General features: G+C 45.1%; 1 protein-coding gene across 5 annotated transcripts in view; it reads right to left on the reverse strand.

Annotated features, from left to right (window-relative positions):
* The window catches only part of LOC115560982 (cell adhesion molecule 2), a 128,938-nt gene extending 103,777 nt beyond the window's left edge, over positions 1-25,161 (reverse strand). The window contains exons 1-2 of one of the 5 annotated variants that reach the window (XM_030380716.1): positions 19,325-19,630; positions 19,190-19,294 (exon numbers count right to left, since the gene is read on the reverse strand). In XM_030380716.1, coding sequence (XP_030236576.1) covers positions 19,190-19,250 — 61 coding nt within the window. In that variant the 5' untranslated portion in view covers positions 19,251-19,294; positions 19,325-19,630. Of the gene's footprint in view, positions 1-19,189; positions 19,631-24,739 lie in introns of those variants that run through there. The other 4 variants (XM_030380719.1, XM_030380715.1, XM_030380717.1 and 1 more) reach the window with 4 other exon arrangements.
* Between the last annotated feature and the right edge of the window lie 103 nt (positions 25,162-25,264).

Raw genomic sequence — 25,264 nt, forward strand, 5'->3', positions numbered from 1 at the left:
TATTGTGTAGCATCTGCTGTAGGTAATGCCCTGTACGTACAAATACGGTTTGATTGACGGCAATTAATATAAATCCTGATGCATCGAGACAATGTGCAGTTTACCACAGGTTCATCTGTGCATTTCCACAACTTCGGCTCATCGCTCATTTCTCGAGAGATATACAGACCCTAATTGGCTCGGTGACGAGTTTAGACGTTCACAACACTCACACATAAAACACACCGTTTAGCATAAGACCACCGTAACAGCACACCCACACACACATGTGTATCTACCCAGGTCCATCTTCTAACACTCAGGAGAGTTCTGCCGAGCGACCTTCGAGAAAGTGTTAGAGGATTGGACTGCATGATTGGACACTGACATCAGTGTTGGATAAATGTCATGTTTTCCTCTCCGCGTCCAGTATTGGCTGAGTGGACATTAGGAAAATGCCACAAAGTCTTTCTCTGGTGGCTGCTGAGAGCGCCGCAGTTTTGAAAGTACTGGAAAATGTTGTCCATTAGCACCCCCCATTTTAGCTGTGGTGACGGTTCACAAAAGCGCCTCAACTACCACACAACCATAAAAAATATTTCTTCAATAATGGTACTTTAGACCAGTGTGTGTGTGTGTGTGTGTGTGTGTGTGTGTGTGTGTGTGTGTGTGTGTGTGTGTGTGTGTGTGTGTGTGTGTGTGTGTGTCTATGTCTGTGTGTATGTCTGTGTACCATACTTCCAAAGGCGTTCAATATTAAGCTGGTCATTACGTTTCTCAATAATCTGTCCAAAATGTAAAATATGAACCTAATTATCTTTCATAAATCTTTCATAATTATCTTTCATAATGTTGTCCGTTGCCTTCTTCACCCTGGAGACAAACAACTCTGTCCATCCATTCCCAGAGGTCAACTCACTGGCCAATGACTTGAGTAGATCAGGGGCATCCATTACCACCATAGCTTACGTCCACTTATCTAAGAATGCCACGTTACGTCAAGGGAGACAACGTCTTTCCTGCTATGTTTTCAGGTTGGATTAGGAGATAACCAAGGGACTACTTGAGGGGGAGTACATGTTCATATGCATGACGCATTGTCTTAACATAATGCGGACGAGATCACGGACGCAGAAAACAGAAATGCATGCACACGTAGAGACAGACGACAAATCTAAACGGCAGCCATTCCATGCACACATCCACTACAACCTTTGCAGTCATAGCGCAACCTTTTGATGCATGTGTCCATTGTAATGGCTGCGTGACCTTTGACGTATGTTGCTTTTGTGATACGTGCCATGACTATGCCCCGTGCTGTGTCTTTGACGTTTGTTGATAATGTCTTTGAAGCGGTTGACGCCGGGGGTTACGAGACAACAGGAATAATATAGCATAACGCCAAAATCCAAGAGTTCGAAGTAAAAAACTTGCCAGCGGTAAGCTGCGGTGTGAACTAACTGCTTTGAAAATCAAAGTCCTGTGCCTAAAGGTCCCAGCCCGGAGGGAAATATTCATGTTTGAATTCAACGCACTTAGTGCATGTGGGGTGGGGAACAGGCGGTCCATGTAATAGTACTGCCGCCAAGGATTGTTTATATGGTGTTATATATATATATCTCTTCTTCATTGTTCATTGTTATTGTCTTAATGTATGCACCTTAATCACCAAGTCAAATTCCTGGCTGGTGTAAAACCCTTCTTGGCAATTAAATCCTTTCTGATTCTGATCAAAATTAATTAATAGAGACTTTTTTAAAGGCTCATTTTTAGAGAAGTTTGGATCGGTCTTCAAATGCACTGTGCACCTACAACAAGGGTTCAAGTGAGTCAGTTGCGTGCCGCTATCACGTTAGCATGCAGGGTTTGTTAAGGTGGGTAGGTCAATAACCTTAAAGGTATGGCAGCTAATCGATGCAAAACACTGAATAATTTATGGGGGGACAAATAAATTCTGGTCATCAACACAAGAAGCGAGTCGGGGCAGATTGGTTATCTGTGTGGGGGAGTTGTGAGGAAACTTTGATAGGCTGCAGGGGGAGGCAGGGTCATGAATTTCCCTTTGCAGTATTAGTATGAGTGGGATGCAACAAGGCTGCAGGAACCACCACCGGCAAACTTCAGTCACACATTGAAGCATCAAAAAATGTAAATCTTTTATGATGGACTTGTTTGTGGAGGGATTGCTCGGATTGAAAACCTGAAGTACACTTCCATAAAATCATCTCAAAATAAACTTCTCTACTCAGTTGCACTGGTGCATGTGTTGTGACAAAGTTAAAATGCGTTGCTTCTTCTGAAAGTTCGATCTGGTTGTATAAGCTGTAATGGTACTGCATTGAGTAGCTGGGCTAACAAATTATTTAATAATTAAATTGCTGAGAGCAGACAGGATCAAATCTGGTGCTTCACTTTCTTTTGCTTCATATTTGATTTCAATCAATCATGTTGTTTGAGGCGGTGATCTGTAAGTAATTGGCTATAAGCAAACAGAACCCGGCCAGTAGCAGTAAAGTAAACACGCTTAAACATTTAACGTTCTGGGCAAAAGTGTCTTAACGGCTTTAAATCAACACTGTGTATACCGCCCCCAATATCCGTCTGAAAGCTTTATCCACTTAAATTTGCTTTTCATCTGTAGTTTTTTGTTTGCCCCCAGAAGTTCTGCTGTAACAGGACTGCTTCAGCCAGGATTATTAGGTAACTAATGCATATCCTTCTCTCTGAAGCTAGCATGCAAGCCGCAGGCATCCGAATTCACAATAAAAAAAATAAAGATCCAATTGACCATGCCAAATACATTTCTAAATAATTTTCTTAAGTTCCCCTGTAGATTAACACAAAGGTCATTATAAGCGGAGAAAATCCAGGCCAGTTGTTGAACATTGCTGATAGTTATGTATTTGAATCAAGACTTGTAAAAGTGTATATTTCATCTCACTGTGGGCACATTGGAGTTTATTAATGAATGTTGTGCCTCTTTAACTCCATCCCAGAAAGCTCCAAGTTATTGGAAACTCAATCAGTTGCTTAAATCAATCAGTATCCATTTCTCACAGGTATTCATATATTTACAGTTTCTTTGCAAATAAGGCAAATAAAACACACAAAACAAATCCATATTTGAATGAATTCTATATACCTCCCCTTGACTCGAAGAACTGACTCAGCTGTGACGGATATGTGCTGCGTGGATACTCACTGCAGGCTGCAAATCCCCTATACTCCCCCCCCCCCCACACACACACACACACACACACACACACACACACACACACACACACACACAACCCCCCTCCCCACAACCCTCCCACACACACAATCCCTCCCCCCCCCCCCCAACACACACACCAGCCTCCAGGGAATATCTCCTGACTTGAGTGCGTATGGTAGGTGACGTCACGTGGTGTAATTTCAGCCAATCAGGATCTATCCTGAGATGGTGCAGAATGCAGAATCGATAGGTCCTCTATAAGAATAGATGATACATTATGCAATCTTAAACAACCCAAACCTGGGATCTATTTAATAATAGATAAAGATAATATTCTTATTTTATATAAATGTGACGAATCTTAACACCTAGAATCTAATCTAATCCAATCCTCAATCCTCTCAACCCTTATCTACCAAACATCCCAGAAGTACCAATTTAACATTGAAACCGCAAAAATGTACCCCATTGGTGTACATTAATGGCGTTCATAACATTTGGACTACAAACCAGAGCCCCCACTATGCACGTTGGGAGTGCTGCATGAGGGTATCTCTACTGTAATAGAGCAACTCAGGCAGAGCAGAGGAAGACTCTGAATCAGGGCTTGCGTTTAGCTCCAGTATTTAACCAAGTTCATTTTCTTCACAGCCCATAATACAAAGGGGTCAATTAGGGAGAGATAATCCATAACTAATTTATGTGATTGATGGTCCAATTACGCCTGTTTATGTCATGCTTGATAATTCACACTTTGATGAGCACAAGCACCTCTTCTAGTGCTGAGCTGGGAGACGTCAGAGGGTGGGCCAAGAAGCACAGCTCTCCCCCTTCGCAGTACTGCGTTTAATATATAGCCGTCCACACGTGATCGTACAACCGAGCCTGGGTTCTTTATTAGCTGTGATTTCAGAGCAGGTTGGTTCAACACTTCAGTGGGCTTGTTTGGCTCAATACAGTGTCAGGCAACTGCCTCAAGCTGCATTTAGGATGTGATGAGATGTACTTTATCACTCCCAGATGGGAAATTAGGGTGTCAAAACAGAAGGTAGCCTACAGGACGGTAATAAAAAGAAGTAAGGGTTAATTATGCAGAAGTTATTGTCCACACACAGTAAGAGTCGTAGAATTAGATGCAAGAATGACATGATCAACAGTTGAGGTAGGTCTAGTTGGACACTATTGACGGTCTACTCTACAATATTGAGAACTATACATTATTGCCTATTATAAAGAAGTGCCTCATCAACAGATGTATTACAATGCTAACAATATAAAACACAATGTTCATGTTCGATTTTATACAGGAATCAAGGCCTTTCCCTAATAGGAGAAAAATATAAATTTGGAGTTTATCTGAAACTCTTATAACAAACAAAGATAACAATATCTATAAAAAGAAAACAAGTTACACCCCAGAGTTAATCTCTTTTGTTATCCTGGGTTATTAAAACTGGGTTACAGCGCACGTCTCCGCCCTAGCATGGGAAGCGTAGGTGTCCACATGCACCTGGGCACCAGCGGGACGCTCCCCTAAAACCACCGACTGGTAGTGATGACTTCAGCGTTACTGACCTATTACTGCTGTTTACAATCAACCGGGGTCTCCAAATTAACCGAGTGCTAACCCTGCAGCTCGACTGTATAGGCTGCTCGTTTAGCTCCTTGTTTAGTATTTAGGAGACAGTGTAGTACTTTAGAAAAGGTGCCTCGGCAGCCAAAAAACAAAGTTAAACTGATGCCAGTTTAAAGTTTTAAACTGTCTGGTGTTTGTTTGGGGATTGCAGATTTCTAACATAAATAGTATGTAGTGTATATACATTCTAGGGCAGGGTTTCTCAACCTGTGGGAATTGTACCATTGGTGGTTCATGATGGCACTGCAAGGGGTATGTGGGATTTTTTCTTATTTTTCAAAATAAGAATATCGCAAATATCATTCAGTACATATTATATCACTCTAGTCATTGTTTCAAAAATAGTGTCACTCTGTTCATTAAATGATATGTTATTATGTAATATTTTCCATGTATGTGTTGCGTTAATTTGTGTTCTCTAAATAAACACACTGGGAGCATAAGCAGCATTGCTGACTGTTTCTCTCCACTCCGCTTCCCACTTGCCCTTGCCTCCTTGCAGGAATAGTTTTATATACTCTTTGCTTAGCCACCGCATGAGCATTTATCCATGTTTCACGGATGCATAGGAGGTGGTCTGCGGAAGGTCTTGGTGACAATGTATTGTTACAGTTCAAGCCAAAGGCTGGGAATCACTGTTCTAGGGCATCTAGGTGTACGGCCGGTATAAAGTTATGAATTATTTAGTCATTTATGAGACACTTTTATCCAGAGCAATTAACAGTTAATCAGATACAGTGCTGCTAGGGGTTAAGGCACCCTGCAAACGGGATGACTACAGGTAGACTGGACGTTGGGCCCTAAGCACTAGACCCCACTGGCCCCCCTTAGGCCTTATAAACCATACCTGGACGCTAAGGTAGTACATTTTTTTCAAGCTTCTACAAATATTTTAATATATATAGTCGAATATGTATAGTAGGTAGGTACATATTCTCATTTACTTATGCATGTCAGCCAGGTGTTGAATAAAAGTCTGTTATTTTATGAATGAATTTCACCTTTACAGAGGAGCAATCCGTCTTGTAGCCAGCTTCCTAAAGGTTGTCTAGTGCATGAAAAATAATGCAACGCTACAAGACACATACTTCAAAAACAAACAAACACGAGAGCTGGCGTGATCCCTTAAGCTTGTGAGGGAGATAAAAGTCATTTTCTTGATTTAATTATGATTCAGCTTGACGGGGAAGAGATTGTGGAGAAGAGAAAATGCCTTCTGCCGGTAGGAGTGAGGTGCGACCGACTGCTGGGTAATTGGCGGCAGCAAACCGATATCGCTGCTTCGTTTAAAAAGTGTTAAGCAAAACAGTTTAGCCGCCGTGTTCCACTTTAAAACCCATCGCCGCAAAATGTTTTTCGGCAAAGGTAGAAAAATGAAAAAAAATTGTTTGTAAGGAATAAAGTAAAGAGTGCTGGAGACCCAGGCTGTCACCGCAGTGATGGAGGGAGATTTACTGACCTCTGAAGCGTGCGTCTAAAACACTGTGCCACTGCGAACACACAGCAGAGATTAAACTGTCAGGCAGATGGAAATGCTTATTGTCAGTGTAATGAACTACGAGATAAGGCTGGGGAGAAAATAGAATGGACCATAAAAAATAAACACACAACGACCATATAAGGTGCTATGGGTGTTAGCCTAATTTAATAAATTGATTTGATTTGTTAGAGGCGTTTGACGGCTGAGTGGACGGTCTGACACCTCATTCTCTCGCTCCCGTGTTAAAGCCCACTAGCGTCCCAGCCAATGGGGGAACAACCGTGCTCTGCTACTCGACCATTAAGATGTGATAAGTGCCTGAAGCGATGGAGAAGGAACTGGGAGAAGGGACTGACTGCTGCTGAAGCAACGTCAATGTGTGAAGTGGTCTTTTCTTACGCAAATGGGAAAAAAGTCCTGCATGGTTTCAACGGGCCTGATTCATAAGAAAGGGACTGATAGTCCATGTTCAGCACCTGAGTAATGAATTACTCAGAGTTAATTATATTATATTCATAATTTAGTATAACTTAGGAGGAAGAGCGGATAGTCTGACTTGGGAGGGGGGGGGGGGGGGGGGGGGGGGGTTGCTGGTTTGATCCACGGCCAACATGGGCCAGGACTGCCGAGGTACAGTTGAGCAAAGAAGCTTAACATTCTCTGCCATGAATATTCCCTTTGAATCAAGGCTGGCTTCGTGAATTCAGACAGTAAGATTTCTTAAGGATTTAACATAAACCGTTGGTCATTAGGCAACATAGTTAGCATTTTTTTGTATAATCAAGTGTCTTAAGTTTAGTAATTCATGAAGATTTCAGAAATGTAGTGCAGACAGGGGCAAAGCTTGATTCCCAGAGAGACAAAGAAATATCGGTGAATTCTTATTGCGATAATTAACTGTATTTATTTAAATCAAGGATGTAGCAAACAAGTTTTCACACGGTAAGTCTTGTATGCTGTTAGCCTACTAGGATTCCTGCTTTTTCAAATTCAAAGCGTGTCATTGGCCTGTTTCCAGTCTGGTAAAGACATGACCCAGACAAAGGGGACTTTTATTGTTGAATTACGACAGGGAAACACCACAGGGACCATTTTTGAATTGTGCAAGTTCATTCCTCCGTAAATCACCCGCCTCAACTGACCAACCTCCTGCCTAAATGCTTTTCATTCATATTTCGCCGACAGGGATTTCAGGCAGCACTCCTCATCAGAGAATAGGGAAGGAAAGAAGGGAGTGTTAATAAAGTCACAAAGTTCAATATAAATACTAAATCCACCCTACTAATAATAATCATAATAGCAATGAACTGTAGTTGTGCTGTTTACCCAATGGAGGATATATCCCTCTATTTGAAATATAATCCTGTCCAATGGGGACATTGTCTCACTTCAGAGTTAAAAGCTAGAAAATGTTTTAGTACCATCCCAAGATGACTCGTTTCACATATTACCAATATATATAACTGTAAAAGACACTTCTTTTATTTTAGTTTTGGGGATTTGATCCAAAGTGACTTAGTTGAAGGTTAAGGTTATTCAGGTGCAGTTAGGGTTGGGGCATCTTGCTGAACGAAGCCTACAGGTTAGCCTGTAAGCATTGGCTATCGAACCCAGACCCTTTTGGCTGAGAGTTACCCACTATTTTGTCCCTTTAGACACACACACACACACACACACACACACACACACACACACACACACACACACACACACACACACACACACACACACACACACACACACACACACACACACACACACACACACACACACACACACCATGAGAAATGATACCCAGCATACCTTCTGCTTTTGGCAACCTTCCACTATTTAACCTTAAAGGCTTGTAGTGGAACATCCTCCAGTGCTTTTCCTGTGGCTGTGGAGTGTCAATAAAGTTTAAATTCAAATGAATCGCTCCATTAAGCCTCCCCCAGCAGCAGAGACACCATCCGTCGACTCAAATCACATGTTTACAGTTGGTAGTAAACCGCGTCTAGTAAAACCCCAAAGTAGTAACTTCTCTTATACTTGGGTGTGCTTTTACAACTGTGCCAGACTGACATTGAATTATTAAGATTTATTAACTAATTAATTCAGTAGATAAGAACGGCATTCATCGTTTCCACTCAGCCATTGTGGTTCAATACACATGGAGAAAAAAAACGTATTTAGCTTATATATTTCAACAGACTGAACAGACAGTCTGGTGTCAATGTAATGCCAGAAGCGTCTAATTTTCTACAGCTACACAATGTCATTATCAGGCATTATCGGTGCTGAATGCGTTCACCTGCAGACCACAAAAAGTATTATTATTACGCCAATAGACCCTCAGCCCGGTGAATTAAACAGCAGCCTATGAACATTGCACTAAAAGGCATTTCACATTAAATCCTAATTAGAGACTGTAGCATTTAGTCTAAAAATACAGCCCTACATAAATACCCTGACATGTCAATCTCACCTAGCACCGTCCTTTTGCAATGAATGGCCTCTCCTATCTCACAGCGACACATTTCATCTCTCTTATACGTCTAGTTGGTGATTAGACCTTGTTTAAGAACCAATGCTACCGCCGCAGCAAGACAAGAACGTGTTCACAATGACGGGGAACACGACCCGCATGCCTGGATGTAAAAATATTCCTATTCATTTTTATGCTGTCCATGTGTGACAGAGACTTGACACGTCTCAGCATTGTGGAGAGAATAAACCAGCGGAAAAAGAAAAACCAAATCTGGGGGCTTTTGATTTGGAAAACATTTCACATTTGATGAGCGATCAAAAAAAATAAAAAAGCTTATGTGCCAAGTCCGGTTAGAGTTTGAGGAATATTTGCATTTAATCTCAGATAGTCTTAGCAAATCCGACGGAAAAGACAACTTGGAGGCTATGAAACTTTTGGAATATACATTTTGGAAATACCTTTAGGAAATGAAGTAAGGAAATACATTTAGAGATATATTTAGGAACTTAAGTAAAGAAATACATTTCGGAAATATACTTAGGAAATTAAGTAAGGAAATACATTTAAGGAATACATGCTCGCCGCCTTTGATGTTGTGCATTTACAAGATGTGCATCGATGTCAATAGATAGCCATAAAGACTTCATTAATTCATATCTAATTGGCTAAGCGTATTTAATACTCGATTGTATGAATGTCTTAATTGTAGTTATTCAGTTATGCTAAGTGCAATAAATGCAATTAAATACTCATATACTATACTTATATACTTTACAAAGTTTTGTTCCCGAAACTTGGAATTACCACAATGCTTATGTTGGAGAGCAAGTGGGATAGATTAACCTATATAAGTGAATATAATTTAGGGTATAATATGGAATATTATAAGATTAAGTAGGATTAGTCCTCAAATTCAACTCAACACTCAAAAAGTAGTAAAAGAAAAGTGTTGGGCATTAGGGACTGACAAAAAAGCCCAGCAGGTTTGAGTTCCGGCCTGCGTGGTAAGCGAGCTAGCTGGGTTGAGCCCCAAAGCATCCATTTCTGACGATCATTTCCCCCCAAATTGAGTTCTTTGTGGTAAAAAAAAAAAAAAAAGCAGGAGCCAGTTAGCTGTAATGGCGCCGCAGTCTTCCCCGAGGCAAAGCCCTGGCAGCAGGCGTGTGTTCGCCTGAGAGGCGACCGAGCCGGATGCTTCCCACGCGGGGACGGCCCGGTCCCCGTGTTAACCTCACTGCTGGAGGTCGCCATCGGGGTCCAGAGTGCTCGTTATATGGGGAAGGTTGTCAGGGTTCACCTGCGGAAGGATCCGGATGCCTCCACGCTCTTCCGCTCGAGGCTGCAGAGGGAGACTGAGTGGGTTATCGTTTCTGAGCGCCGGGCATACGTCAGGAGCGGCCAGCAATTAGGGCTGGAACGCTGTGAGGTCTCATGTACTGCACTCCCCGTAAGTCGCTTCGGATAGAGGGCTACATTTCTAAAAGGCTCATAGAAATGAAGTTCATCCATGACTCATTGAAAAGGTCGAAGAAATGAATACTTTCAGAGGGCAGCTGGTGAGGTTACTAGATCTTTTGATTATGAATGTATGGGTAATACTTTACAATGAGGCTCTATTAACAAACTAAGATTATTTAAATCAGTAATATAGGGGTAAGGTTAAGGTTGGGGTTAGTGGGTTAAATCGTGTATAAGCTAAAAACAAAAAATGAATGCCATTTGTATGCATGAACTAAACATGAAATAGGTCGATGATAACCAGACAATTAGTCAACTGTAAATAAACTGTTCATTTATTATTAGCGGCGCTCACTCGGCGGCGTAAGATCTGGGAGTGCCGGGAACGCTGGCTCCTGATCTCATGCTTGTCTGGGAATATTAGAATAATGACACACAGCCCTCACCAGGCCGCCACAGCCCAGAGCCTTGACATGATTGCATTTATTCAGCCCCGAAATAATTAATTTAGAAATGATTTGGAAAGAGCGACCAAGTATTTGTATTTCTGTCATTATAAGTAATCTCAAATGTATCGTCAATTAGCTTTCTGGTGATCAACTAATCATTTCAGCCGTAGTCAGCCGCCTTAGTCATAATTGTGTCCCGGCACAAAGGAAGAATGGGAAGATTATATACCTGTATTTGCACTGTCCTGATTGGTTGGTTTGAGAATGAAGGTGTGTGCTTGGGTGATGTGGAACTTGTGCAAAGTGCATATAAAGTTACTGAGCCGAGTGAAAAACTAAAGTTTTATTATTTTTTTTCCCACATAACCTGTTCACATAGACGGAATGTAATTCAACAAAATCATTGTTGTAATGATGGCTGTCAAACGGTTTCATACATATCTTGGTGTTATTAATTTATTCAACATTTGTAATGTACAAAAGGTTGACATTATGAGATTTTCCATAAGAGCAGAACGCTCCGATTCTATTCTACTTAACATTTATAGTACCTTTCATGAACATTTCATATTGTATATATGTCCTGTCCATTCATCCCAGACACATACATGCATGCACATATACCCACCAGACACACACACGCGCACACTCTCTCACACACATACAATGACAAACACACACACACACGCACACACACACACACACACACACACACACACACACACACACACACACACACACACACACACACACACACACACACACACACACACACACACACACACACACACACACACACACAATCACACAGGAGAATTCTCTCACACTCATACACCACACCATAAAACGCTTCTCACCCTTGTAAATGTGTGGGATATGAATTTAATAAGAACCTCCAACATGCTTTTAAATCACAGCCAGTCTCCTTCTTTGGAAAGGTACGCGAGCAGCGTGACTCCAGCTGCCTACAAGCAGACCCAAGATAATCGACATCCTCGTATGTTATAATATATGAATAACACTCACCCCCCCCGTGCACTTTTGGACATAGTAGGCTAGTAGACCTGCTCTTGATTCAACAAAAAACATATTACCGTTTATGGAATTCCTCATGTTTCTCATAAAGTGCCGGATAGTGTTCGACGCCAAGCTGAATGGTCTTTGGTTCGATCCCCGATCTAACCTGTTGGCATGCCAGAGTAAGATGCCCTTTCACCCCAACCTGCTCCTAACGACAATACTTGCCATGTAATGACCCTGTATACCTGCTCTGGGCTTTTAGATCATTTAGTTTTGCTCTTCTCCTTGACATATACCTTGGCAAGACTTTCGGTTGAATAAACCCCTGAATATTGTTCCTAAACACAAGTACACAATGCAAGGATAGTGTCGCGGCTGCGGTGTTTGCCTCTGAAGGTTCTGGGTTAGACTCCCAATGTCAATATCCTTCGATAAGCCCCGACTCTGTCCTGCTCCTTAATGACATGCATGGAGGTTCACTGTGAGTGGGTTGACATAACTGCAGAACGACTAGCCTCTAGGACACACAGCCCTCCATCTCTCCTCCACCTGCGTCTCTTTGTCTGCAGGAAGTCAGGGCGTGTCACGTCTCGTAGACTTCTGCTGCTGTTCAGCATCTATCTTCTACCCTCCTACACACTCTTCCCTCCTCTCTCTTCCTCTCTCTTCCCCTGGTCTCTCTCTCCTCTCTCTCTCTCTCTTCCCCTGGTCTCTCTCCCTCTCTCTTCCCCTGGTCTCTCTCTCTCTCTCTCTTCCCCTGGTCTCTCTCTCTCTCTCTCTCTTCCCCTGGTCTCTCTCCCTCTCTCTTCCCCTGGTCTCTCTCCCTCTCTCTTCCCTTGGTCTCTCTCTCTCTATCTCTCTCTCTCTCTCTCTCTCTCTCTCTCTCTCTCTCTCCCTCTCTCTCTCCCCCTCTCTCTCTCCCCCTCTCTCTCTCCCCCTCTCTCTCTCCCCCTCTCTCTCTCCCCCTCTCTCTCTCTCTCTCTCTCTCTCTCTCTCCCCCTTCTCTCCCTCCCTCCCTCCCTCCCTCTCATTCCTCCCCTCTACTCTCTCTCTCTCTCTCTCTCTCTCCCTCCCCCCTCCCTCCCTGGGCTTAGTAGCTCTCCGTCTCTCCTCACAGCGGAGTGCGCCCTGTCTACCAGCTCCAGCTCCGCATCGCTATGCAGCACTCGTCCCCCTTGCTGATCTCCTTTATGAGGACACCAGTCCCCAGCGCCCCACCCCAACCCCACTTTCATCCACCACCTTCCTTCTCCACCGTTATCGCCTCCACCTCCACCTCCATCCTTGTCCTCCTCCTCCACCCTTCATACATTCATCCTCCTCCACCCCACCCCCACCCCCACTTTCATCCACCACCTTCCCTCTCCACCTTTATCGCCCCCACCTCCATCCTTGTCCTCCTCCTCCACCCTTCCATGTTCATCCTCCTCCACCCTCCTCCTTCCTCACCTTCATCTTCTTTACCTTCCTCCTCCACATTCAGCTCCTCCACCTCTACCTCTTCCTGTATCCTCACACTTCCTCCTCCACCTTCTTCTCCTCCTCCACCTTCCTACTACTACCTCCCTGGCTACTACGCCTGCCGTGGCCACTTAAGAGGCCGCACAGGGCTTTTATTAATTCATTAGTAAAACATTTAAAGAGGTCAACGTTAGGATATAAACGTTAAAAAATATAGATACACGTTAACCAAAAGTTTGGTTGATGTTTCATAAAACAGGCCCTTGGAAAATGAAAAACGAATATATATAAATTTTGCATTGCTGACATTCTTGTGTTTTTTGTGAATGTGTGTTTGTGTGTTTGTTTGTTGGCGCCGTCTTTTATTCCCCAGAGCAAATCAGTTTTTTTTTCTAATTACAAAACAGATTTTCCAACAAATCTTTTAAAAAAGGAAGTTTAGTCCCGTTGTTTTTGACGCGCATGATTCCGCGAATGTATTTTCATTGACAAGCACCTTGCTTCAAGACACTTATATAGACTCTAGAGTGGTTGAAAGTCAAAGTCTTCTCTTAGCAGATGTGCAGCAGTCAATCTGAACGTTGAAATACTCATTGTGAGGCTCACAGCGACATACAAAATCACTCAGGTGTGAAAATAAATGCACAGAAATTTTGAAGAAAGGTAAAGTAAGTCTAGGTATAAAAGGAAATATACAACAAGAGATGGAGTGGTATTCAAACTTTGCAGTATTAAGATACTGTATATCACACAAGAAAGGGCAAGAGATAGATCAGACAGATAGATCAATAATTTCCAGCCCTTAGGTTTGAGCATATCTGCCTTATTTTCAAAGGAGCAGCCAAATTAAAACCATTTCATCATAGCAACTAGTGGTGAGAATCATACTTACATTCAGACCGTGTGTGTGTGTGTGTGTGTGTGTGTGTGTGTGTGTGTGTGTGTGTGTGTGTGTGTGTGTGTGTGTGTGTGTGTGTGTGTGTGTGTGTGTTCATTCTTTTTCAGGGCCACCTGTAAAAGGGTCCATTATCTTGTCAACACACAAGGGCTCGGGCGGAGGTGGGTGGGTGGGGGGGGGGGGGGGGGGGGGGGTGGGGGTGCATGTTGAGTTGGCATGACCACCCTCTAGACTGCCATCATCCTCTTCTGTGGTCACAACAACAACAACAACAACAGAACAACCTCTTGGATCCCATCGAGGCAAAACACAAACAAGCAAACATGGCATCTATAGGCGACACATCAAACTCCATAAAAATAAACTCCAATCACAGGCCTACGGGGGGTGAAGGACCCGCGCACGGCACCGACCAATATTCCCAACAGAGAATATTAACTTTGTCTGCGGAGGTGACAGCAGGAGCAATATGTGGGGAGAGGAGGGAGGGGGGGGGCCTGGATGAGATTCAGGGGGACAGGGTCTGTATCAGCAGCGGGGGGGGGGGGGGGGGACCTGAAGCCCACTTCAGCAGAGATGAGGGCCAACGGAAGATTGGAGAAAGGTCAGCACTTGAGTAACACATCAAATGAAACATCGGCCTCGTCTGGCGGGAACGCGCACGCCGACGGAGACAGCCGCCATTAGTCTGTCAGTTACTCCCGGAGCATAAAGTTGTGAAGACAAAAACACAGAGAAGATATAGCTTGGTTAGCCGTCCTGCAGCTCACTGGCCGAAACAAGCCGGGGAATGTCCGTACATATTTCAAATATTTATGGGAATATATACAGTACCTTTTCTTGCTCTATACCTTTTAACTGGATTTTGAAAGTCCTCATCATCGGTTTGAATATATAGAAGCGACACGAATGTGAGGAATCAGGGGAGAGGATGTGAGATGCGTCAGAAAGATTTCCAATTTCTTGCCACCTGGTGGTGGTGAAACTCCCCTATGGACTAATAACAATGATAAAACCAATATCAAGACTCTCACAACACTCTGGTCAAACTGCCTTGAGGTTAGGGAAGAAAGCCCTGGTTTCTATGGTTCCCAGACTCCATGGTTACCTGGAGTCTGTTTAAATAACACCTTATCGAAACATACTGGATAAAAGCTTGTCCATACGTCTGTGATTGAGCCTGCACCTACACAGTCACCTCTAATCACCCTTAACACACCCCCCCCCTCCCAAAATATCCTGTCTGATTTACGGCCTACGGAAAGGAGATTGGAGATGTTGCTCCAAATATATCTCCATAGTTTATTCTCCCCCAGCTCCACCCCCAACCCGAACACAAACCTGGATGAGATATCATCAACACCGTCCTGATTCATGTAACAAGATTAATTTGACATTCATTTACAATCAATCCTCTGCGCTCGTTGTTTAATGAGCAAAACATTTCCAGTCCCCATAAAACACAGGTGCTGCGATAAATATGCGCAGACAAACATCACGCCACAGCGCAACGCCCACTATGACACATTCGACACACGCGGCTGGAGAAGACAGGCAAAACTCAACTCACTAAAAGAAACCGGGTCATGGAATCTTTAGGAACTTGAATGTCATGAGAAGTCTGTCAACCTCGTGTTTCAACCAGGGCCTCTTGACAGAGACAAGAGAGAGAGAGAGAGAGAGAGAGAGAGAGAGAGAGAGAGAGATAAGAGAAAAAAGAGAGAGAAAAGAGAGAGATAAGAGAAAAGAGAGCGATAAGAGAAAGAGAGAAAAGACAAAAAGAGACACAGGTGGAGAAAGAATGAGACAGAGAGACTATAGAGAGACAGGCATAGAGAGAGTGAGAGCTAGATAGACAGGAAGAGAGCAAAGAGAGACTAGAGAGAGACAGATAGACGAGGGAGAGAAAGAAGGAGATATAGAGACACCGTGTCAAAGAGCACGGCAAAGGGAGAGTGACAGCTGGAAGAAGGGTGGAGGACGAAGAGGGGTGGCTAATCTTTTAGTCCGTTCCCCACTTGTCTTGAGGCGCGGGCCCCTGGCTCTGGGCTTATCCCGGCGGGCAAGTATCCGTTGGGCGCTCACTGGCTCTGGTTTATTCATATCTATATCTATATTTATATCAATAAATATCCATACTCAGGGGGGGAGAGACAGAGCAGCCAGCAGGTCTCGGTCCAGCGGCAGGCAGCCAGCTAAGAAGCTCTCTGCTGGGGAGAGGGCCGCTCCTCGACAGCCCGGCATGGGGGACCCCGGTCCTTGAATGTAAAGAGTCTCTCTCTCTCTCTCTCTCTCTCTCTCTCTCTCTCTCTCTCTCTCTCTCTCTCTCTCTCTCTCTCTCTCTCTCTCTCTCTCTCTCTCTCTCTCTCTCTCTCTCTCTCTCTCTCTCTCTCTCTCTCTCTCTCTCTCTCTCTCTCTCTCTCTCTCTCTCTGGGGATGCCAGGTGACGTGGGAAGGTGTGCTCTGGGATGGGGTCCAATATGTATTCAGCTGTAGGGATCACAGGAAGCCCCCGGCCAACGAGGAAAAATAAATAAATCTCTTTGACCTTAAAGGACAACAGCGGACTTAGCCTCTCTCTCTCTCTCTCTCTCTCTCTCTCTCTCTCTCTCTCTCTCTCTCTCTCTCTCTCTCTCTCTCTCTCTCTCTCTCTCTCTCTCTCTCTCTCTCTCTCTCTCTCTCTCTCTCTCTCTCTCTCTCTCTCTCTCTCTCTCTCTCTCTCTCTCTCTCTCTCTCTCTCTCTCATGCTGAACCTTATTCTATGTCTGTCTAAATAAAGTATTTTTCATGTAGCTGTGTGTGTGTGTGTGTGTGTGTGGTTGTGAGTGTGTCTGTGTGTGTGTGTTCCACATTAAGTATAAGAAATATCCATCCACAGATCAGAGGATAAGTGTTTACATCACAGGAAGTACATTGCAGGAACCCTAACCTTTATGAAGTGCCTTCATGATTTATCTTTTTAGAATACTATCCAATTTCTAAATGCTACAAAATTATAAATTATATTATAGTCCACATATTTGGCATCATGATACAAGGTACATTTATTTAAAGTATTAAACTCTGGTCAAGATAAAATACCTGTAAATCAAGCTAATGCTTTTGATTGAATGTTTTTGGTTTCAAAGCAAAATCATTTAACTGAAATATATAGGCAAATGGGTCACTTAGGAGGTAGAATTGATTTTATTATTACATTTTGAGCACATGCCAGTGTTCCTAAGGGATGGGATAATGATATATATGTTGTACTTGGGTAGGTATAGAATTTAATGTCTTCTTTCACCACCATTATAATTGCCTCTTTTTGTCCCCAACTGGCTCTGCCCAGAAATCAGTATTTAACAGCTGGATGCAAGGAGAAATATTATGAAAAAAATACTTTTCCTGGGATGTTGGGGTGTTGGTTTGGGTCTCTAATGCTCCCACACGCATACAAACTTTGAAAAAAGTCTGTACATGATTTTTTGAGTGAGATATGCATTACCCGAGTACCGCGCCTACAGCACCAAACGAGGAGCGAGTCGGTTTTGGCGCCCCCTACTACGTAGGAAGGGGGCACATTTTAATTACCTCCAACTTCCCCAACCCCCTCCAATCAGAGCATAGCTACGATTTTGTGGACCAGCGGACGAGCAGCTCCGGCGGGGGGAGCTCGGCAGCTTAGCTCTGGGAGAACAATCCCTTTGGAGCAGGAGACATGGAGGAGAAAGGGATTGTACTCCGCGAGCTGAGCTGCCGGACTGCCACCGAGCTTCCCCCGCCAGACTGCCTTGTGGAGTCAGGCAGCTCCAGCGGGTGTACTCCGGGAACTGAACTGCCGCCGGCAGCTCTGGCGGGGGGAGCTCGGCGACAGTCCGGCAGCTCAGCTCCCGGAGTACAATCCCTTCCTCCTCTTTTGGCCGTGATGTTAGATACAATATTACATAAATACCTATATATTATTATTATATTTTACAATATTATATAGAACTATAGCTCCAACAATAACTTCTCCTCCATGCTGTGGTTCACTCTGACAGCTCATTGGTCAATGGGCAGCAGCTCATTTGCATTAAAGCTACAGACACCAGAAACAGCGCATTCTGAAGGGACTGAAACAGAGTGGAATAGCGGTAGGCAAGAATTTCCAGCAAACAGCTTCAAAAACATGTTTTCTGGAACTCATATACTATGTTTACTTGTTGGGAAAACACCATAATATGTCTCCTTTAAAGTGTAATTCCGGCAAAAATTTAACCCAGGGTCTTTGTTTAGGCATGTATTCCCATCAAATAAGCCCTCCAGATACTTTTTTCATTGAGAATCGAGGATAGAGTTTGCCCGGCGCAATGTTTGGCTTCCATGTTATTGGTTTGGCTTCCAAATCTGTCTTTTTTAACCACTAATATTGCTCAAAATAACACCAAACCTCTGCAGTACCATGATTAGGGTCCCTACACATAAAACGAAGCATCAGCAACGTACCGGGAGTTTATTAAAAAATACTGATTTCCAAGTCTGTGCTAGACTGGGTAGCCCCGCCCATTCTGCCGGCGATTTCGATAGCCCTGCGCAAGGGTCTGGAGAAATGACAGCAGCTTCCCCAGACCAACGTGCAATCTGTGATTGAGTTTGGCCTGACAATAGCCAGACTAAGTCTGTACCTTACCGATAGGTTGATTACCTGCTACTGTAAATAATATAATAGAGGCGCCAACAATCTCCCCTCTTGATACTTGCCAAATATTTTGCTGTGTTTATATTGTTTATATTGTTATTATATTGTTTACGTAGCAGGTTATCGACTGGATATTGCTCCTTTGCGCAATATTAGCCCCGAACCAATAAGATGGAAGCCAAACATTGCGCCCAGAAAACCCAGTAACAGAGACCCTGGGTTCAATTTTCGCCGGAATTACACTTTAAACAGTATAATTATTGGTATTTCTGTGTGAATGTATGAGAATAAAATGTGTTTGATCATTCAAAGAATGTCACTCTGGTCTAGAATCCTAATGAATCTCGACATTTTCTGAGTTCTTCCAAAATAAAGAGTTGTGCTCAGGTGTGACGGAAAGGTGATGGTCACCGCACCGCACCGCACCGGCCCGCACCACACCGCAGCCGTACCGCGGAGCTCACCTTTAAAGACCCTGGACCAGAGGCCAAGGAGAAGGAGAACCACCCGCTGCTGGACAATCATCTTCCTCCGCTTCTTCTTCTTCTTCTTCTTCTTCTTCTTCTTCTTCTTCTTCTTCTTCTTCTTCTTCTTCTTCTGCTCGTTGGTTCCTTCACAAATCACCAGGACACTCCACTGGCGCTTGTCTCCTCCGCTTGTTCTCCTCCACTGCTGCTGTCCCCGTGGTTCTGCTCAAGGTGAGTTTATTCCGGGTACGCGTGCAGTTCCGAACTAACAGTCGAAGTCACATGGGCAAGCTCCGTGGGCGTACGTGCGCTCTGTGGTTCGCTGGTTCAGCTGTGCGCAGGCTCGCGAATGCTAGGTTGCAGTGGCACGTCGCCGTGTTCGTGATAGCAGGACGGACACTCGTGGACAAAGAGCAGCTCCCCAGTTGCTCTGTGCTCTCCCTCTCTCTCTCTCTTTCTCTCTCTCTCTCTCACTCTCTCTCGCTCTCTCTTTCTCTCTCTCGTGACTGGCTGATGAGGGCTCACCGCCAATAGGAAACACCTCGAGATAGTTTGGATCCGTGGCAAACGGTCAGAATAAGAACAAGTGCAACAGAGTTACTCACGACCAACCTGCGCACCGCCATACACACACATGCACACACCTTAAAGGAGACCTATTATGGAGTTTTCCCAACAAGTAGACTTGTTTTTTGAGTTCCAGAAAACATGTTTTTGAAGCTGTTTGCTGGAAATAGCTTTTAGGAAAAAAGATCTCGCCTACCGCTTTTCCCCTCTGTTTCAGTCCCTTCAGAATGCGCCGTTCCTGGTGTCTGTAGCTTTAATGCAAATGAGCTGCTGCCCATTGACCAATGAGCTTTCAGACTGAACCACAGCATGGAGGAGAAGGGATTGTTGCCATTTGCGGACTCCTGGAGCTCTATATCTTTATAATATAATATAATAATAATAATGTTATATATGGGTATTTATATAATATTACATCTAACATCACGGCCAAAAGCTATGTGCGCCTCAGATGATATTATGAATCATAAAGACTGCGTCTGACGTCTCTGGTACCCCACAACAAGTAAAGACTTGTAGTGGGAGACATCTCAGCCATGGTTGAGAAGAATTGGGGGAAAGGAACGTTGGCCTTGACTCTCTGAAGTCCATGAACCACAACATGGAGGAGAAAGGGATTGTACTCCGGGAGCTGAGCTGCCGGACTGCCGCCGAGCTCCCCGCGCAGGAGCTGTCGGACTTCCGCCTTGCCTCAGCTCCAGGAGTACACGTGCCGGAGCGGCCGGAAAGCTTCGGCGGCGGCCGGACGGCCTCGACGGCGGCCGGACTGCCGCCGAAGCTTCGGCAGCCCGGCAGTCCGGAAGCTCCGCTCCGGGAGTACAACCTTTATCCTCCATATCTCCTCCTCCGGCAACTCCGGCAGGGGAAACTCGGCGGCAGTCCAGCAGAGAAAGGGATTGTACTCCCGGAGCTGAGCTGCCAGGCTGCCGCCGAGTTCCCCCCGCCGGAGCTGCTCGTCTGCTGGTCCACAAAATCTTAGCTATGCTCTGATTGGAGGGGAGTGGGGAAGTGGGAGGTAATATTGAAGTGTGCCCCCTTCCTGCTTAAGAGGGGGCACCGAAACTGACTCGCTCGTTTGGTAACTGTAGGCGGGTTACTTTCAGAAATCCATATCTCACTCAAAAAATCATGTATAGATTTTTTTCCAAGTTTGAATGCGTGTGGGAACACCAGAGACCAAAAACAACACCCCAAATCCCAGGAAAAGTGTTGTTTTCATAATATGTCCCCGTTAAGCAAGACGCACGCCCAAGCAAAACTCATGCATGTAATTCCGGCGGAAATTGAACCCAGGGTCTTTGTTTTGGCATGTATGCCTATCAAATAAGCTATCCAGATATTTTTTTCATTGAGAATCGAGTATAGAGTTTGCCCGGTGCAATGTTTGGCTTTCCATATTATTGATTAGGGGCACGGCGAACGCTTCCGAATCTGCATTTTTTGACCACTAATATTGCTCAAAATAACACCAAACCTCTGCAGTACCACGATTAGGGTCCCTACACATAACAGGAATCATCAACAACGTACCGGGCGTTTATTAAAAAATTGAGTATTCAAAGTCTGTGCCTTACCGGTAGGTTGATTACCTGCTACCGTAAATGATACTTGACAAATTAGTTTGGATCTCTATTATATTATTTACGGTAGCAGGTAATAGACTTGTTTGGACTTTGGATTTTGCTCCTTTGAGCAATATTAGCCCCTAACCAATAACATGGAAGTCAAACATTGTGCCGGGCGAACTCTGTACTCGATTTTCAATGAAAAAAGTATCTGGAGGGCTTAATGTATACATGCCAAAACAAAGACCCTGGGTTAAATATTTCGCCGGAATTACACTTTAAATAGTATGTACATAATTATTGGTATTTCTGGTTGAATGTATGAAAATAAATGTCTTTGATCACTCAAAGAATATGAATCTGGTCTAGAATCATAATGAATCACGACAATTTGTGAGTTCTTCCAAAATGAAGGCCACATGTGACATATCATCAGAAATAATGAAATTTGGGTGGATTGGATTTATTTTGTGTTTACAGACCCTTTTGTAAGGCCTTTGGTTTGACCTTCGCTGTACACTATTCTGCTGAAACACACACACACACACACACACACACACACACACACACACACACACACACACAGACACACACACACACACACACACAGGGTTCCATTGAGCCCAACTGCCATCTGCCAACTGCCACTTTATAAAATGTCTGAAGAGAAACGAGTGGATGGGCTGGATAAGACAACCAGCGGAGTCTCCCTGAGGAGGAGACCACAGTGGGGCTGAGAGGGGCAGGGAGGGGGCGAGGGAGGGGGTGACGGGCGCCATCAGGCCCGGGGAGACCTTCATGATGATGATGATGATGATGGGTAGTGTCTGGGTGGTCACGGTGCAAGTCCACACCTGAAGAGTAACGACCACCAGGTCTGCTCCCCACTTTTTAACACCCCCAGCCTCACAAGCCGGAGTCGGGCAGCGGGGCGGAAAGCATGCTAGGCTGCACACGGCTAGTTAGCATTAGCAGACCCGGGCTAGTCTGTTGGAACTGACGGAATGGCCCTCACATAGGGATCCAAAATAGAAGCGGTGTACATGCTGTGTGAACACAAGGTCACAGCTTTTAGACCACGAGGGGGCCACAAACGGTGTGGTGGGAGTGAGGCAGGATAGCCTGGTGGCTAGGGGGGGCTTGACTCACAGCTGAAAAAGGTTCTGGGTTTGATCCCCGAATCAGTGTAACGGCGCTCGTGAGCTTAACCTACCCCTTTGGATTAAAGTGTCAGAAGAAGACTTAACACAAAGAATCCATTCCTTTATACTGGGTAGTTTCAACTAAGACTAGGCCATACATACGTTGTAAATAGTATTATAGAATATATGTAGCAATGTTCATTCCACACACCACCTAGGTGACTGTTACTGGGCTCCTCTAGACATGGACAGTGTGGTGGTGTTAGGAAAAGGGTATATTGTAAAAGTTTGTAGACAATGAAACATGACATGACGCTCCATGTCGCCAGGCAGGAGATCTCTCCCTGAGTGTTTGTGGTGATGGCTGGTTTAACCTGGGCACATTGATTACTCAATGTGCGACAGGTGTGCAGCCCCACCCAACCAAAGAGTCCAATCAGTCTGACTCGGGCCAGGCGAGGCTGCTTAAACCAGCCGTCGTCCTCCACACACACACGCACACGCACACGCACACAATTAAGAGCATTGTTCAACTTCACACTTTCTTCACAGAAACGGAGTCGATCTTGGACGTGATTTAGAATTATTGACGTGATTTGTAAAAGAAAGATAACTTTAACTATTCAATTGAAAAGTATGTGTATTGCCCTCAATCACTGATTCTAGAGTCACACCTGGCATGGCAGCCCCACTTTATACAACCCAAAGCCCTCTAAAGAGAGGGGAGAATCTTTAGATGGAACATAGAAGAGGGGTCCCACCTTCCAGGGATGGTTAACAGAAGGACATGTATTATATTAGGCTATGTTGATTGTGCATCGAGTAAACACAGACCGAATATTGGCTGCCGGATGTTTTGAAGTAAAAGGCGACCAAAATAAAATGACTCACTGCAAAGCAGCCCAACATGATTCATCCATCTTGTATAATACTGCAAAAATAACCACAACCAATATTACAATGAGACATTAGACGGCCCGTCGCGCCCGTGCACCCCTACGTCCGTGACCAGGGCAGGTCGCGACGCCGTGGTCTGCATGGAGGCTCATAGAGCGCAACTCGGTTCCATAGTAGAAAATGCAATAATATGCAATTCCACTGCGCGCAATTGGTGCCCACAGGCCCATGGAAGCACACCAAGACAGCCACCATCCACACCTCCACCCCCACCACTATTGCTGACTTGGTGGCCCTTCAGCTGCATGTGTGTGCAGCAGCAGCCTGCAGGGCGGTGGCTGCCAGCCGCCTTGTCCGCGACCCGGGACGGTCGCTGGGGAGTTGTCCCGAGGTGACATGAACCGCACAAGAGAGAAAGGGGCACGATCTGCCGTGTGTGTGTGCGTGTGTGTACGACACCGCAACTCATATGACTATGAGGGATTCGCGCTTCTGACAGCCAATAGGCGACACGAGTCGACATTGGTCATCTGCACTTTTAGGACCGCTGAACACCAGCACCACAATAACGCGATCAACACAGCAACGTCTGAATGCAAGGAGAAATAAAAGATTATCAGTGGGATAATAAATCGGTAGGAGGACGACTGCGGCACAAGGTGATATTTCACTGCATAACGGGATGAAGGACCGCGATGTTATGCAAAAACCCCGTCTGGAACTTTCCCTTTATATCTCATGCTTGTAGAATAATAACAACCATGTCGGACGAGCAGACATAAAAACACACAAACAAATGCCCCGACCAAGACAACGTGTTCCCCCCCCCCCATCACCACTCTACCTCTCTCCCCGTGTACGCACACACACACACACACACACACACACACACACACACACACACACACACACACACACACACACACACACACACACACACACACAGACACACACACACACACACACACACACACACACACACACACACACACACACACACACACACACACACACACACACTCTCTCTCTCTCTGCACCATTCAAAACAACTAAGTCCCCACGAACAACTGCGTGGTCATCCGGACGCTTCCAGAAAACGACCGCACAATAATCGTATCCAAGTTAGGAACAACTTGGGATCCGTGGCGTTTCGCTCGTGGCGTCGCACTGCCAAGTTACCTGCGCCAATGTCACATGACCGTATATATAGTCGTTATAGATGCACACGGGGTCGGTCCTGTAGCCGGAGACAAGGCGCCATAAGTTACCGACGAGCCATAAACAGGAGCCCTGCTGATGGAGAGTTGTGCTCAGGTGTGACGGAATGGTGATGGTCACCGCACCGCACCGCACCACGCCCGTACCGCGGAGCTCACCTTTAAAGACGCTGGACCAGAGGCCAAGGAGAAGGAGGACCACCCGCTGCTGGACAATCATCTTCCTCTGCTTCTTCTTCTTCTTCTTTTCTTCTTCTTCTTTTTCTGCTCGTTGGTTCCTTCACAAATCACAAGGACACTCCACTCGCGCTTGTCTCCTCCGCTTGTTCTCCTCCACTGCTGCTGTCCCCGCGGTTCTGCTCGGGATGAGTTTATTCCGGGTACGCGTGCAGTTCCGAACTAACAGTCGAAGTTACAGGGGCAACCTCCTTGTGCGTGCGTGCGCTCTGTGGTTCGCTGGGTGATGCAGCTGTGCAAGCACTCGCGGATGCCCGGTTGCAGTGGCAGGTCGCCGTGTTCGTGATAGCAGGACGGAGGAGACGCTCGTGGACAAAGTGCAGCTCCCCACTCCGCTCTGTGTTCTCTCTCGCGCTCGCTCTCTCTCTCGCTCTCTCTCCGCAGAGCGCAGGGTCTCTCCCACGTGACTGGCTGATGAGGGCTCCCCGCCAATAGGAACCACCTCGA

Source organism: Gadus morhua, chromosome 16, assembly GCF_902167405.1.
Source record: "Gadus morhua chromosome 16, gadMor3.0, whole genome shotgun sequence".
In the NCBI taxonomy this organism is placed as follows: Eukaryota; Metazoa; Chordata; class Actinopteri; order Gadiformes; family Gadidae; genus Gadus; species Gadus morhua.